At 41.9% G+C, this 15,291-nt stretch overlaps 1 protein-coding gene and 1 long non-coding RNA gene across 2 annotated transcripts; one reads left to right on the top strand and one right to left on the bottom strand.

Moving 5' to 3' along the window:
* Nucleotides 1–9,100: 9,100 nt before the first annotated feature.
* Nucleotides 9,101–11,813, bottom strand: LOC309963570. The gene is made up of 3 exons (XR_014326297.1): nucleotides 11,745–11,813; nucleotides 11,243–11,301; nucleotides 9,101–10,004 (listed from the first exon to the last, which is right to left on the bottom strand). It is a non-coding gene; the product is annotated as an uncharacterized lncRNA (long non-coding RNA).
* Nucleotides 11,814–13,232: 1,419 nt separating this feature from the next.
* LOC309964220 (interferon alpha-13-like) lies at nucleotides 13,233–13,745 on the top strand (the record flags this gene model as incomplete). The annotated part of the gene is made up of 1 exon (XM_082843008.1): nucleotides 13,233–13,745. One exon carries the CDS (start codon nucleotides 13,233–13,235, stop codon nucleotides 13,743–13,745), a length of 513 nt encoding a protein of 170 aa, XP_082699134.1.
* Between the last annotated feature and the right edge of the window lie 1,546 nt (nucleotides 13,746–15,291).

Genomic DNA, 15,291 nt, shown 5'->3' with positions numbered 1-15,291 from the left:
ATGATGTATTGCACATTATGGAAAATCATGGTATGGGCCCTTTATGTTTCCATTTTTGCTTCCCTCTTAAGATACTCAACTCAAGATGATAAAGGAAGTAATTCAGTAGTAGCAAGACAACCCCTGCCCAGAAAAATACTAAATGAAAAAGAACGTATAACATTACAAAGACTCTGACACCAGGAAAGCAGAGAAGGCTAATTTTATCTAGCATCCTATGCCCTACATTTTCACCACCCTACGTCTTCACTGTGAGATGGAGAATGATGAACCAAGAGCTCAGGAGAAATGTACTGAATCATCTAATGATGCTTAATAATTACTTCAATATAAGGCTCTGACGCGAGGTCAGTAGAAGCTTCTGATGGGAGGTCTAATGGAAAATCTAAGAATACTCTTTGTTATTATTTGGAATAATTATTATGAACTCTGTACTAATGATAAAATGGTGAACAAGATATAGACCTGTCACCTATGGTGGTTACTTGTCAAACAGGTCTAATAAATCTATTTTCAAGAAGACCAATCCCAAGGCTAAGCCAGCTTCGCTGATATGGAAAATAAAGAGGGCAGAAACACAGCCCAGGACTAGAAGTAAACACAGCCAACCTCGTAGCAAGAGAAATGTAACTCCTCACCCTAAAGGCCAATTTACCTCAGTTCCTTTTACCCCATACATCATGTTCAACTTTCAACAGAAACTTACCATACTAAAAGGTGAAAACACAGTTTGAAGAGACAGAGCAAGTATCAGAACTACACTCATATACAGTAGAGATTTAGAAATGATCAGACCAGGAGTCAAAATGATAGTGATTAAAGTGCAAAGGGCTCTAATGTAGTCATCTATTTATTCTTCTACTTTATCTCAGTCATACTATGTATGGTATTTAAAATAGTTTTGTTCATATAATATCATGTTCACCTTTATAGTGTTTTCAATATAATAAAATATGCTTACCTCTATATTGTTTCAAATTATTTTCTTGTTTAATTTATGAAACTATCCCCCGATGACATTTGGATTTTTTTTTCCTTACAAGAAGAAGTAGCTTTAATTTGCAAGGCATACTGAAACATGGATGATAAATTCTACTCATCATTCTCATCATTCATTTATTTCAGTGGTTTATATTTTATTTTATTTTTTAAATTTTATTTATTGTTCACCGTGCTGGGTCTTTGTTGCTGTGCGCAGGCTTTCTCTAGTTGTGGCGAGCAGGGGCTACTCTTCGTTGTGATGCGCGGGCTTCTCATTGCGATGGCTTCTCTTGTGGAGCACGGGCTCTACGCGTGCGGGTTTCAGTAGTTGCTGCACGTGGGCTCAGTAGTTGTGGCTCACGGGCTGTAGAGCACAGGCTCAGTAGTTGTGGCCCACAAGCTTAGTGGCTCCGCGGCATGTGCGAACTTCCCGGACCAGGGATCGAACCCGTTTCCCCTGCAATGGCAGGCGGATTCTTAACCACTGCACCAGCAGGGAAGTTCCAGGTTATATTTTAAAACTTCATATTTCTATATTGGATATATGATAGTTCTGAGAATACAGAGGTGAAAAAAGAGAATGCCAAACCTATTCTTCTGGAGAGTTCAGTTTGGAAGAGATAAAAGATATAAAAACAGTAATCATGCTAAATTATTTCAATTAAGTTTCCTATTACAATCAGAGACAGGGAAAAGGGGATTCTCTCACCAGAATCTGGAATGAGGCATCTCAAGAAGGGGAGAAAGCACATGGACTCCATAAAGTGGCCAAGAAACATCTAAAGACAGACTTCCCATTGGAAGCAGCATATGTGGATATCGTTCCTTAGGAGTGGAGTGTAGAACGAGATGACGACCGAAAGCTCATGAGGACCTTCAACTTTTAAGAGTGAGAAAGAGAAGGAGAGTCTGAAGAGGGCACAAAGGTGGAGTAGCTAGTGCACTTAGGAGTCAACCAGGGAAAAATGATCTTCAGAAAGCACCAAAGAAGAAAACAAAGAGCTTGAGAATTACAGAGGATGGAAGTTAAATAATTATTTATATGTGATATGGGTTTCTGCATTGAGTCTAGATTCTGCCAGGACACACGTGTGATGCTGGGGAATCACTTAACTTCCCTGAGCCTCAGTTTCCTCAAATATAAAGTCGGGAAAATATTCCTAGAGTTGTATTGAATATTAGACCAACCAGAATATTTAAGAACACTTAGCAGAGTATCATCCACAGAGTGAGGGCTAAACAGGTAGTGTGTTGTTTCCTATATTTTTCATATAGCTCTAAATGGGAATAATGAATTCTCCTCCCCCTCTCTCTGTCACTGACTGCAGAACAATGACAGCCTAAAAAACAGAACTGGGAGAAAGTGTGTCATCAATTGTATGTAATTTTATATGCAATAATATACATATATGGTACATATATATGAATACATAGTATAAAATATGCTACATATAAAATATACCATATATCTATCTGCTGATTCTGATACATGGCACAATTCCCCTTCCTCTCTGTTTTCCTGGATCCCATTCTTTCACTAAAATATCACAATCATTCAGTTCCTCCCAGTGTAGAAATCCATAGTGTACTTTCCCTATTCACTTTGCATTCAGCTGTACTGCCCATTCATACAGCTGTTTCTTTCTCCATTAGGGTTTCTGGCTGTCAATTTCCCCTTAAGACTACAAAGCCACCAATGGAAAGCAGAAGCTGAGTGAAAGTTCTAGGTTTGTCAGAAACACTCATATGACTCCACGCTCTCCGCCTGCCAAGCACTGCAGGTCCAGACTGTCCAGACTCCCAGAGAAACACAGTAAATAGATGGCACCCTGCCCAACACTGAACAGTGGTGGAGAATCCAGGAGCTCACCTGTGCCTCTATTTGCACACTTCCACGTGCTGACTGCACTAGGAGGAACTCACCTGGTTCAGGACTCTTATTTGCTCAAAAAGCCCAAAGCGCAGGAAACATGGAGTTGAAAGGCAGCAGCAGCTTGAGAACTTGGAAGGAGAACAGAGATGTTTAAAGCGTTCAATGGAACAGCGGCAGGTCCTCAGGACATGGAAGAACACAGATGAGATGCACTGAGGCAAGTGTTTCTCCAGAACATTCCTTTTCAGAGAAGAAAAGATTGAGGTGCATGCGATAGCACAGAGTTCTCCCATAAGGATGTGGCCACTAGCAGTGTCCCCAGCACTGATACCACAGCAGCCTGCGGAGTCTTGGAAGGGATGAGGGTTACCTCAGTGCCAGCTGCAAACTTGTTTTGTCCTTAGGACCCAGCAAGTAATCACAGAGCAGGGAAGGACATTCCTGGGGACAATGCAATCCAAGGAATTTCTTACATTCCATCATGATGTCTTTGTCCCTTTGAAAGACAAACAAAATAAAACATGCTTGAATAGAAGGGACACAGGCAGGAATTTTAATATATTTAGCAACAACTGGGGTAGAGCCTTTCCAGCAGGGCAGGTATCAGTAACATGCACACTGGAAGGTCACAATTTCTAAAAGCAACAAAGAGCTAAGTGGAAATTCATTTATTTAATTTAGGCACTTTGGAAAGAGGACACTGATGGATCAATCATCTTTCTATTCTTTCCAGTTGGTGCATATAGCACTGAGTAGGTACTTTTAAAGTCAGAAGGACATTTAAAGTACATTTAGAGGTTTGGAAACCTTCCTAAGGATTAGGGTCCTAAAACAAGCAGAAACCATTCCTATATTGCTGCTAAAAATATCATTTTATTAACAGATGATTTTTTAAATAATATTTTGATTTCAATTCTTCAGTATTATGATGTTTTAATGGGCTGAGGCTAGAAATTTAAATAAAGACAACTATACAAGGCCATGAGGGTGACTCTGGAGTTCAAGCCAGACTCTCCCTGCTAAGGAGCCCATTAAAAACCTTCACTGCTTCTGCCTAAGAAGCGCATATGCTCTTCCGTCTTGGTCATACATAAGGCCTCTTCGGTACCCACATCTTAACCAACAGTTGGAACAATAAAGAGTAAAGATTCTTATTTGGACTCTATCAGTAAACAAATGGATGTCCAGCCTGGACTGTAGGTGAGAAATGGAGGTGTCTTCATTGAGATTGAGAACAGCAGGCTGACCTGAGGAGGTCTCCTGGGAAATCGGTGAGGTCCTTGTTGACTGGAAACAAACGACAACACAGGAGCTGGGAGTTCAGTTTTATGGGAGGACTTACTGAGGACTATAGCCTGGAGGACAGCCTCTCAGTCAGCTCTGACGAACTGCTCCAAGGACATAATGGGGACGTCAGTATATATGTGATTGTGGTGAAGAGGATACGTGCAATCTAGGACACATCTTGGGAGAAGGTTGCTGCTAGTCATGAGGAGCATTTGTCACTAGTAATGCTTTTAGTGCTTTTCTAAGTATGAGAAGTTGCAAAAAATTGAATTGATAGAATTTTCTCAGGAAATTATCTAACTACCTGCAGGCCTATTCTGTCAGTTTTCCCAGAGCAGAGAGTGCCCCATTCCTGATCTTGTTGCGGCAAGTGGGGGCTACTCTTCCTTGCGGTGCGCAGGCTTCTCATTGTGGTGGCTTCTCTTGTCACGAAGCATGGACTCTAGGCACGCGGGCTTCAGTAGTTGTGGCACACAGGCTTAGTTGCTCCGCGGGATGTGGGATCTTCCCGGACCATGGCTTGAACTCGTGTTCCCTGCATGGCAGGCAGATTCTTAACCACTCTGCCACCAGGGAAGTCCTTGTGTATTATACTTCTGAAAGATTTTCTGGGAATTAGTAAAAATTCTTTGAGAAAGAAGGATCAGTAGAAAATACTTGGATCTACTTTAAAAATGAATAATATGGAAATAACAGAGACCTCAAATAATGCAAAAAGTCACAAACATTTTTCATTGATAACGTTTGTTGCTTCTTTAGTATGAGAAAGGCACAAAATAGCTTGTGAACTCTTTCATTTTTGCGGCTTTCAGCAGCAACGCAGAAGCAGGAAGAAAAAAGCAGGAGCTATGAAAGGTAAGGTTCTGCTCTCTAATCCTGGGCTCTCCCAGGTTTGATCTTAGTTCTCTTCTCCATACAGTCCCAGGTCTATAATTGCTGGCAATGTCACCTCCTAGAGCCTGTACTCTCAGAAATGGCCCCCCAGAGGAGACACTCAGAGCTAGAAAGCAAAGAAGTCAGGACCTGGGACACTTCTAACCCAGGCTCTGCTCGTCCATGTGAAAGCTGGGCCATGGCACTTACCCATCAAGTGACAGTGTGAGACGTGGTGGAACAATGACTGTTTTGGGGGCAAAATTTTGGATAATGACTCGGACAACTTAACCTCCCTAAGTTTCATAGTCTGTGTCTGGGAGAGTCCCAGGATTGTTGTGATGATTGCCTGGGGCAATGTGTGTGAAAGAGCTTTGAAATGACACCGCTCTACACATATGGACCTTACTATTAGTGTCATTGAACCTCTGACCTCGAATAATTCTAGTTCCTGGGCATTAATCTTGAAAGAATCTCTTCCCAGTAGAACAGTCTGCTCAGCATGTTCCACTCTCTCTTTGCTTCCACTCTCCCTAGACACACCCAGGCTCCTATTTTGGGTTTGCAGAGCTCACCTGAAAGGCACTCATGTGACACCAGCCCCACCCTCTCTTCAGAAAGGTGATTCATATCTTCTGTCATCTCAGGCATCCCTCTTGCTAGCTGGCCCTGTGGAATTCCAGGGTCCTAGTCCAGCAAGAGGTTGACACGAGGGAGTCCCACTGGGAACAGATTATGGAAGGAAGCCTTGGGGTAAGGCATCTTCTGAAAACAAAATGGTCTCTCTCAAAAACAGCAAAGTTCATTCTTCACAAGTAAATCGTTTCTTCTAAAAGAGAATGTTTTCTTTTGTCTCTGCTGCATTTGGGGGAAGGATGCAGTAGTCCAGGAACTGGGTTTAGGGAAAGGAAGAGGTTCTCCAGTTCTGACTGAGAGCTGACTTTGAGTGTTTGAGGCAGAGGAAGGTTAGGGAGAGAGTCTGACAGTGGCCTTGCACACCCTCTACCATCTCAGCCACCTTCATTTGTGTCATGATGAATACAGCCCTTCACAAAGCAAATACAAAAGCATAGGAATTTGACAAATGCTGAGGGGCTTTACAAATTGAGAAAATCCATTAAAGAACGAGTCTCAGGAACTGGACTTCCCAGTCCTTCCCCTTCTCCATCATGATACTGATCTGTAAACAGCCGTGGGTTGGAATGTTTCGGGTTACACAGGCACATAGATTCCCAATGTCCCAATCAGCCTCTAGGAACAGAGACAAGAAACTTCACATATTCCCCAAAACAGCACTGGAATTTGGCATTCCTGAGGTCTCAAGTTCAGAAGGAAATGGAACAAACCAGAGGACCCCAAATATTTTGATGGAGAATAACTTTCATCTAACTCCAAGGCCTTCTTGCGTCCTGATGAAGGCTGGGCAAAGCAGCTCAGCTCCCCAGTTCTCAATTTAGCCTTAATGAAAGTGTACAGCTGAGGACTTTTCGCCTTTCCTTTCTCATGGGACAGGCTCTGCAGCAGCAGGGATGCAGAACTCCTGGCCATGTTTGTGGCTGAACAACCAGGGACAAGAGGAGGCCAAAGGGGAGGCAGAGCAGTATAGGGTCGTAGCAAACTTGGGAGTGGAACAGCATAGTCTTATCAGGCTTAGGAAAGAGATCTCCATCTACATCAGGTACCGTAGCACTCAGCTCACTCTCCAGCTACACTTCTTATTCCCACCCAGTAACCTGCACACTGTTAGGGACATCATTGGTCCTCAGAGTTGTTAATAAAAGCGATAAGTGTAATGAGCTCAACATAGTTGTGTCAGTAAAAGTGTTTGAAAATGACAGTCTTGCTGCATCTTCTCTTGTGGGTACTCTTGTCTTCTCAGGTGACCAGTAAATTCGTTAGCTCGGCATCTCCTTAGTCTTCCTTCGGCTTCATGCATGATTTAGGGCAATTGTTTTCTTTTTCCTATAGTACAGTTTTCTCAGCTTTAGAATAGGGATAATGAGACTACTATATTCCATTCAACATACCATCGCATGTTATATGCTCTATATCATGAGAATATAACAAGTCATAAACTTATCTTAAGTGAGCAGATTATTTTAAGCACCAGGGACATATTAAACATAGCAATGATAGTTGTTATAGTGACAGGTATGCACAAAGGAGTAAAAGCCATTATTTCATGTCCACTCAAAAGATACATATTTTTTTAAGATTTTTTTTGATGTGGACCATTTTTAAAGTCTTTCTTGAATTTGCTACAATATTGCTTGTTTTTTTTTTAAGTTTGGGTTTTGTGGCCCTGAGGCATGTGGGATCTTAGCTCCCCAACGAGGGATCGAACTCACGCCCCCTGCATTGGAAGGAGAAGTCTTAACCACTGGACCGCCAGGGAGGTCCCCAGAAGATATTGATATAATGCCATATTTGTGCCTTACTGAGCTCATAATTTTGTTATGCAAAAATTCTACCTCTGTGAATTAAAATAGGATCATCTTTTTAAGTACTGTGCAAAGCATACAAACACATTTTTAAATTCTACGAGCAAATGCAATATTCTCACAGATGTACCAAACACTAGATTGCAAATACCCATGGATCTCTAGTGGGCATCAAAACAAAATGCAGTCAGTGCATTGGCACTGAAGATATTTATCAATATTAAGTAGAAAGTAATATATTATATTTACATCATGCTGAAATTAAAAGCATTTTGATGCAGATTACAAATTTTTATGCAATTTATCCATAAAAAATGACATTTTGAAGTAGTGAATAAAACTCTCCAATGAAAAATCCTGATTATATATATAAAGCTGAATGCTTTATCAATGAAGCCTTAAGGGTCTTCTAAGACCCTTGCTTAAAACAAATGAGAGGAAAAAAATATCTTGAAAATTGAGATTAATTTCTTAAGATACTTATTAGGTAATAAGATATTGCCAATAAGCTACATCTTACTGAGGTTAGAGATCAACGTGAAGCAGACTTGGCTGACATGTGCGAAGCATCAGATACTTGTTATTATACCCGCCATTTTAAAGTCTGACGCTCATCTGGTCTCCCTGTCACCACCATCCTCTGCTTTTCTGCCCCTCCTTCTCTCCTTCCTTTGTTGACTCCACACTCTCATCTTAGGGAATTGGTGTTCCTCAAAGATCTATGCTAGTCCCACACTTCATCCTCTCTGCACATATAGTCTCAACCTCCCAAATAGTTCCAAACGTCCTCTCTATGACTGTTGACTTCCATATGCATGTCTTTACCCAGGGTCACATCTCCAAACAAATGTCATTAGCTCCAAACCCTCATATTTACCTGCTACCCTAGATGATCTCCACACATGGCCAAACTTGACCAGCATGTAATTCCCTGGCAAACTCCTGCAGACCCCTGGGATGCCAGCTTACCAACTGCTCTTGCAGAAGCTTTCCCTGATCCATGCAAGCCCACATACTCCCAAGAACCTGTACTTGCCCTGTCACAGCATTAGCATTCCTTTCATTGAACACCTAGTTACCCATATCCCCACCAGACTGCAAGCTCTGTGACAGCGGGCAATGTGTCTACTTTTTTCATTGCACCTGGCACCCACCACAGTGCCAACAATACACGGGATAGTCACACTTCTTTGTTGAAGTTTAAATTCCATGATTCTATAATGTATTTCACAGTTTTTTGATCATGCAACTGCTGAAACTGAATCAGCAACCATTAGACATGCTTTCTCCAAGAAAGAACAAGTAAAAGAGAATAGCTCCAGCTGCTCTAACCTGTCATAATGCCTTGTGCTTCTCCCTCATAACCTAGAAAGGGTTTCAAGCGAAATTTTGCTCTTTAAGGCCTGTCTTCTCTGACAGAGCGCTCCACTAAGAAAGTAATATGTTTATTTTATCTACCAATATATTAAAAAACACAAGTAAAATCCTGAAAGCAGAGATACTTCAAAATATTTTAAGGACCAATGAAATGAATAAAACTATTTATGTTCCTGTTGGATTTTAAGGCAGATTAAAGGTTTAAGGACACTCTGATTTTCTTTAAGAGTATGAGTTAAACCTAACACTTAAAATATACCTTTTGCACCCCCAAAGCAAAGGAAAACAAGATACAAAGCTGACCATATCATAATATGAAGAATAAATTTGGTAAATATAACAATCATCATAGAGAAATAAATTCTAATTATTACAAATTAAAAATAAATTTTCTCTCCATTCAAAAGTATTGTTCCACTTACTGTTGAAAAACAATGTGCTGAGGTGACTCGATGTATTTACAACTAAATCAGAAGAAAAGTCATTGAAGGGAGTGAATATGGACGCGCTAGAGGCCACCTCTAAGCAGAGAAGACTCCATTGTACAAGATTGGGTCCAGGTCTCCTTTTCCCACTCCTGCGTTCTCTGAGGTTGAACATACAGGGAAAGCACACTCTGATTTTCACGCCTTAACTTCCACTCTCATATTGTCCTGGGCACAGCAGCTGTGGACTTTCTTTTCAGATCGAGCCTGGTCCTTTGGAAGTTCTTCAAAGTCAGGCTGGAGTCCTCACTGCCCAGCAGGGTCTTTTCCTCTCCATCTCCTGCACCAAACTAGTCTCCAGATCTGCCCACTGTTGATCAAGCCCACTGAGGAATTTCAGCTCTTTGTGCTGAAGACGATGGAGAAGTGCTGTATCGTCTCATGGAGAATGAGGCGGCCTGAGCGTTTTGGAACTGGCTGTCAGCCAGCTGGTGCTGATGGAACCTGAAAACCTTCTTGTCCTTCAGGCAGGAAAACAAAGAAGATTCTCCCTGTTAGGGGCAGGACTGTGAGGGTCTCCTGCTTTGGCAGCCTGTGGTTCTGGGCCAGGTGACAGCTAAGGGTGCAGACAGGGCTGGAGAACATCATCCTGGGTGTCCTCAGTGAGGAGGGTGGCAGGCCCCGGTGAGCCTGGTGATGCAGGTGTCTGGCTGTGGGAGCCTGTATCCAGCTGCTGTGGGTACCTGCCTGCAAATGAGATTCTTAAATAGGCCATTTATGGGCAACATAGAATGTCACAACATCAAGTCTTTTATTACACTGGAAATTAAACACACTCCTGGAACATGAAAGAGTATCAGTCCAATAGGATATATTCATCTAAATGAGACCCAAGGTTGAAATAAAAACCTGAGTCTCAATATATCTCTTTTTCAGTTCTAATACGAATACTTAGAGGTTTGACACTGTACTCTGTTTTGCCACTTCTTAAATTGCACCAAAATACAACTAGCCTCACCTCTCTGCATTCTCCTCTAAAGGGACTCATACATCAGATTTAAATTCTTCCACATTTCTTTACAGGACCATAGCTCACATTTTCTGAAAGTTTACAGATAATGGTGACATAAAAATGAACAGCAAGGGTGAATTCATGCAGTTCTCTTCATTCCGTCACCAGAAATGTTCTGACTGCGTATATATGTGACAATGCGCTTGGCAATGTGGATTCCAGGAAAGTGAGGCAGGGATGGTGACTGCCCTCCAGGGAGCAGGGAGGACAGACTTTAGAGGCAGGATTAGGATGAAGGAAGCACCACGTGCTCAGTGCAGCTGAGGGCCAGTGCTCAGAGCTGATGAAGACGAGGGCCTGGGAGCAGCAGAAGGCTCCACTCTGACAAAAATCTGGGGCTCCTGAATTTAAATGACATCAGATTTTCATTTCCTCTTTTAAAAAATGGAGGTCACACAAGACATTGCCTAGATCAAATAAAATAAAGTTTGCAAAGTACAGGCTGAGAATTTGAACAGAGTGAATGATAGCAGCCTTTTGTATTAATATAACAAATGGTAACCTGTATAGTCCACCCTCAGCCCAGCCAAGAGAAGCTCTGACTACAGGTTCCTTAACACTCAGGGGTCTGCATGTTGAGGCCCCCAAATGCAAACTCTAGGAGAAGGATTGCCTGTAGGCCTGCGAAGGAGTAGAGACCTAGTCTCCACCCTTAGAGCAGTGCCCCGTACATTACGGAGAGAAATCCTACGGCACCTGAGGCTCTTTGCAGCATCTAAGAAAGTGTTTTGACCTCCTCCCCACAAGAAAAAAAAAAAAGCCTGCTCTGTGACTAGTATAAATGAGATAAATAGTCCTTTTCCTCACCTTATTTTGTTTCAGACCACCTCTGGTGTTAATTTTTAAGACACAGATTAAATTATACCTTAAAAACAAACATAACCTCAGAGAAAATGATCAGATTTGTGGTTACCATAGCCAAGGGGGTGTGAGTTGAGAAAATCAGAAGGCAGTCAAAAGGGTTTTTCCTTCCTTTAAAAAAAGACATTAAAATAATGTTGTAGAGACCAGGAAAATGGTAAGAAATATATATATGGGGGAGAGATGATGAGAATTAAAGCATTCCTAGATTTTCAGCCATGGAACAGCACAATACTCTAATTCAAAAGCTATTTCCTGGGTTAGCATTAGGGCAACGTTAAGCTAGTACTTCTCTTAAGCACGAATGGTAAGAAGGCACCAAATCTAAGTCATCAAGATAAAGGATGTTTTAATGCAATAGTTTAAAATGAAACTTAATCCCAAAATATGCACGAGGAACAAAATATAAAACTTTTAAGTAAAGAAATGAAGCTGACCTCCATTTGCATGGCCCTGACAGTCTTACAAAGTAAGCCTTCATGATGTAAATGAAATCTGGGCAAATTCCACTTAGTGTATAAAATTCTTACTAAAGAAAAATGAAAAAGTCTGACCTGCTAAACGTCCTCAATTGCTTGTACACACCAACTCTTCTTTCTAACCTTATAGTCAAGGTGAGGTCCTGGGAAAGACATTTCAGGAACGTGAGTTAAAAATCAGTTAAGACTATCACGGGGTCATTAGAAATTGTCAAACATGGTAATTCCCTCAATTAAAAACAAGCATAAAAGTAATCTTGACAATATAAATGAGTTGGCTTCCATTAAAGATAGAAAAGTAAAACTATATTAAATACTCGGGGCTTTGCCGGTGGCGCAGTGGTTAAGAATCCGCCTGCCAACTCAGGGGACACGAGTTCGAGCCCTGGTCTAGGAAGATCCCACATGCCGTGGAGCAACTAAGTCCATGTGCTGCTACTACTGAGCCTGTGCTCTGGAACCCGCGAGCCACGACTACTGAAGCCTGCGCACCTAGAGCCTGTGCTCCTCAACAAGACAAGCCACCACAATGAGAAGCCTGCACACCGCAATGAAGACTGAACCCAGCCTAAAATAAATAAACCCAGCCTAAAATAAATAAACAAATAATTAATTATATGAAATACTTACTTTAGTATAAAGACAATATAGTTTAAATAAAGTTTAATAAAATGCTATATTTTAATATGAAAATATATTTTAATATTCTATGCTTAATATTGAAAATATTTTAACATAAATTTATAAAAATATCAAACATTTAAAATATTTAATTTAAATATCATATGAATTAAGTTAAATATAAAATTAATTTTAAGATGTAAAAAAAGGCTGTGAATTTTTTTAATATTCCTACTTGTCAGATATTCAATACTTTCTCCCTCACTTTAACGCTGTATCCTTGAAAGACTCCATGAAGTCCCAGAGAATCTACAGGGGCGCTCAGCTCCCGCGTCCTCGGCCCCGGTGGTGGCCGCGCCCCGACTCGTCCCCAACACCGTCCTGTCGTCCCATCGCCGCCGCCGCCTTCCCCTTTCTCTGGGCCTTCGCTGTCTCGCGCCAGAAACGAGCCCGAATCGGAAAAATCGGCTCCCCTTTCTCTGCGGCTGGGGATCGCTCTGATTCCCCACCTCAGACCGCTCAGAAAAAGGCTTCTTTCCCAAAAATTGCCTCGCTCAAGTTTCTGTGAGAAAATAAAGCGCAAAACTCAGGGGAAGCCTGAAAATGCAAAGTTCTTGTTGCCAGCCAGACAAAAATTCTCTGGCGAGGCCGCCACAAGGCTTCCTCTTCAACACTCAGCACCGAGAAAACCAAGGTGTTTCGCGCACTATGCTGATTATTAAAGCAGCCGCAGGGACTACTTTTCGCCCTGTCTCTCGAGCTGCAGGAGACAGCTGCAGAAGGCAAACTTAATCGTCGGCGTTTCCCAAACAAACCCTGCGCCCTCTACCGGCCGCCTAGGGAAGGACGCTGTCCACAGTTCCAGGGAAGGAAGCTTCCCTCCAATTGTTTGGCGGTGCCCACGCCTCTCCTGGCGGCCGTCTAGTGAATCACTCATTCTTAATGGCCCAGATCTATTTGCTAGTGGCAGGAGTGCTGCTCTGCTCTATCCCTGCTTACTCTCTTGGCTGGAACTTGCCTAGAAGCCATAGCCAGGAAAACAAGGACGTCTTCCAACATTTGGAACAGATGCAAAGGATCCCCTCTCAGTGGTGCCTAAAGGACAGAACCGACTTCAAATTTCCTTGGAAAAGAGAGAATATCACCCCAATCCAGGTGACTCAAGGCACCTGTCACCACCATCTGATGCTCCAGCAGATCTTCAACCTCTTCACCACGGAGGACAGCCGTGCTGCCTGGAACAACACCCTCCTCGATAAACTTCTCTCTAGCCTTCATCTGAGGCTGCACCGACTGGAGCAGATGAAAAAAGACAATCTGGATTGTCGAGATTTGGGACGTGCTGCCCGGGAGTATTTCCATGGAATCCATGTCTATCTGAAGGCAAAGGAATACAGCCCCTGTGCCTGGGAGGTTGTCAGAGTGGAAATTAAAAGGTGCCTTTCCCTTATGTAAGAATCCTCAAAGAAATGTCAACAAATACAGAATATTTTTTATACTCGTGACACTTCTCATTCAATTACATTAGTGTTCAAGTCCAAAGCAATCTCGACTTGTGTTTCCTCACAGGCTGAAAAATGTCTGAAAAGAAAATCATGATTTTAAAAAAGGTTTTGACAGAACACAATCTCTTTTCTTGTATAAATAATTTTATAACGTAATTTAAAAGATTACTTAAGTTTTGGGAGAGGTATTTCCTATTTTCAACACATGAAGTATAGAAAGGTTTTTTGGATAGTGTGGTGTTAAAGATATTTGTCAGTTAACTTAATGCTGACTGCTGTAACGGGTAAAGAGAATGCTGTCAGGAATTTGATCATAATAGAATCTTATCTTTCCCTGGTATAAGAACACAAGGCAGGCATTCCTGCTCAGATGGATGTTCTAAGTTGCTCTCCAAAGAGTGATTCGGGGACATGGGTACTCCCTGTTTTGTGGATTTTTCCATCATCAACAGGTGACTGCAAATTTTTCTGCAGTATTTGAGTCTATTCCACTCAGTGGTAAAGGGAAAATGTCTGGTGCATCACATGGGACGTTTTCAAGGGCCAGGACTATACAGGGCAAGAGCACTTCTGCTCACATTACATGGCCTGGATTTATCCTTGTGGAAATCTCACTGCAAAGAAGTTGGGAAATTATTGGATGATTAATAGACGAGGAGACAAGTTCAGTGCATAAGACCACTTTTCATCTTTACACTATTTGTCCTAATGAAGTTCTGGGTGGGGTGGAGGGGAAAAACTAATGTTCTTGCTTGCACACACTTCATTAAAAAACAATCTGACCCACAGAGAAAGAGAAATATCATTTATATGTGGAATCTAAAAAAAATGATACAAATGAACTTATTTACAATACAGAAACGGTCCACTTCTGGTGAAAGCCTGCTTCAGGTCTCACACTGCAGAGTTCTCCTTGTATCATCATACAGCAGGTGAGGGAGGCATTTATCTCTGACCTCGTTGATAAGGGCACTGATTCCATCGTGAGGCCTCCATCTTCACACCCTAATCAAGTCCCAAAGGGCCCGCCACCTGATACCATCACTTTGGGGGTTAGGACTTCCAAATATGAATTTTGCGGGGACGGAAACATTCAGACCAGAAAGGGCATTGAAGGCTACATGTCTTGGCATCCAGAAGAGAGAATATATTCATGTAAATAAAGAAGAATGAGCCATTTACCAGGCCAAAAGAGCAGACCAAGGACTCAGAATCCAAACTCTTGATTTCCAACCTGCAGTAATGCTTTAATTATTATGTGTCAAAATTTGGAAATCAAACTGAAATGGACCCCATCGTCCCTTGAAAGGGAAAGAAGACACAGGAGGAAAAGGATCATTCATGAGTCTTTGTGAGGAGTCTCCAAGGAATCTCAGGATATAGGTAGTCATTGCCACATCCGTAAAGATCCACCGAAGAGTAACATGGTTAATTGTCTGGTTGCTGTGACCTGTGTGAATCAGGGAGACTTTGAGTTCAGATACATGGCTCTGTAT

The sequence above is a fragment of the Leucopleurus acutus genome, assembly GCF_964270905.1.
Source record: "Leucopleurus acutus genome assembly, chromosome: 7".
Classification (NCBI taxonomy): domain Eukaryota; kingdom Metazoa; phylum Chordata; class Mammalia; order Artiodactyla; family Delphinidae; genus Leucopleurus; species Leucopleurus acutus.
Note: the sequence above shows the minus strand (reverse complement) of the source record. Positions and strands in the feature narration are given on the sequence as shown.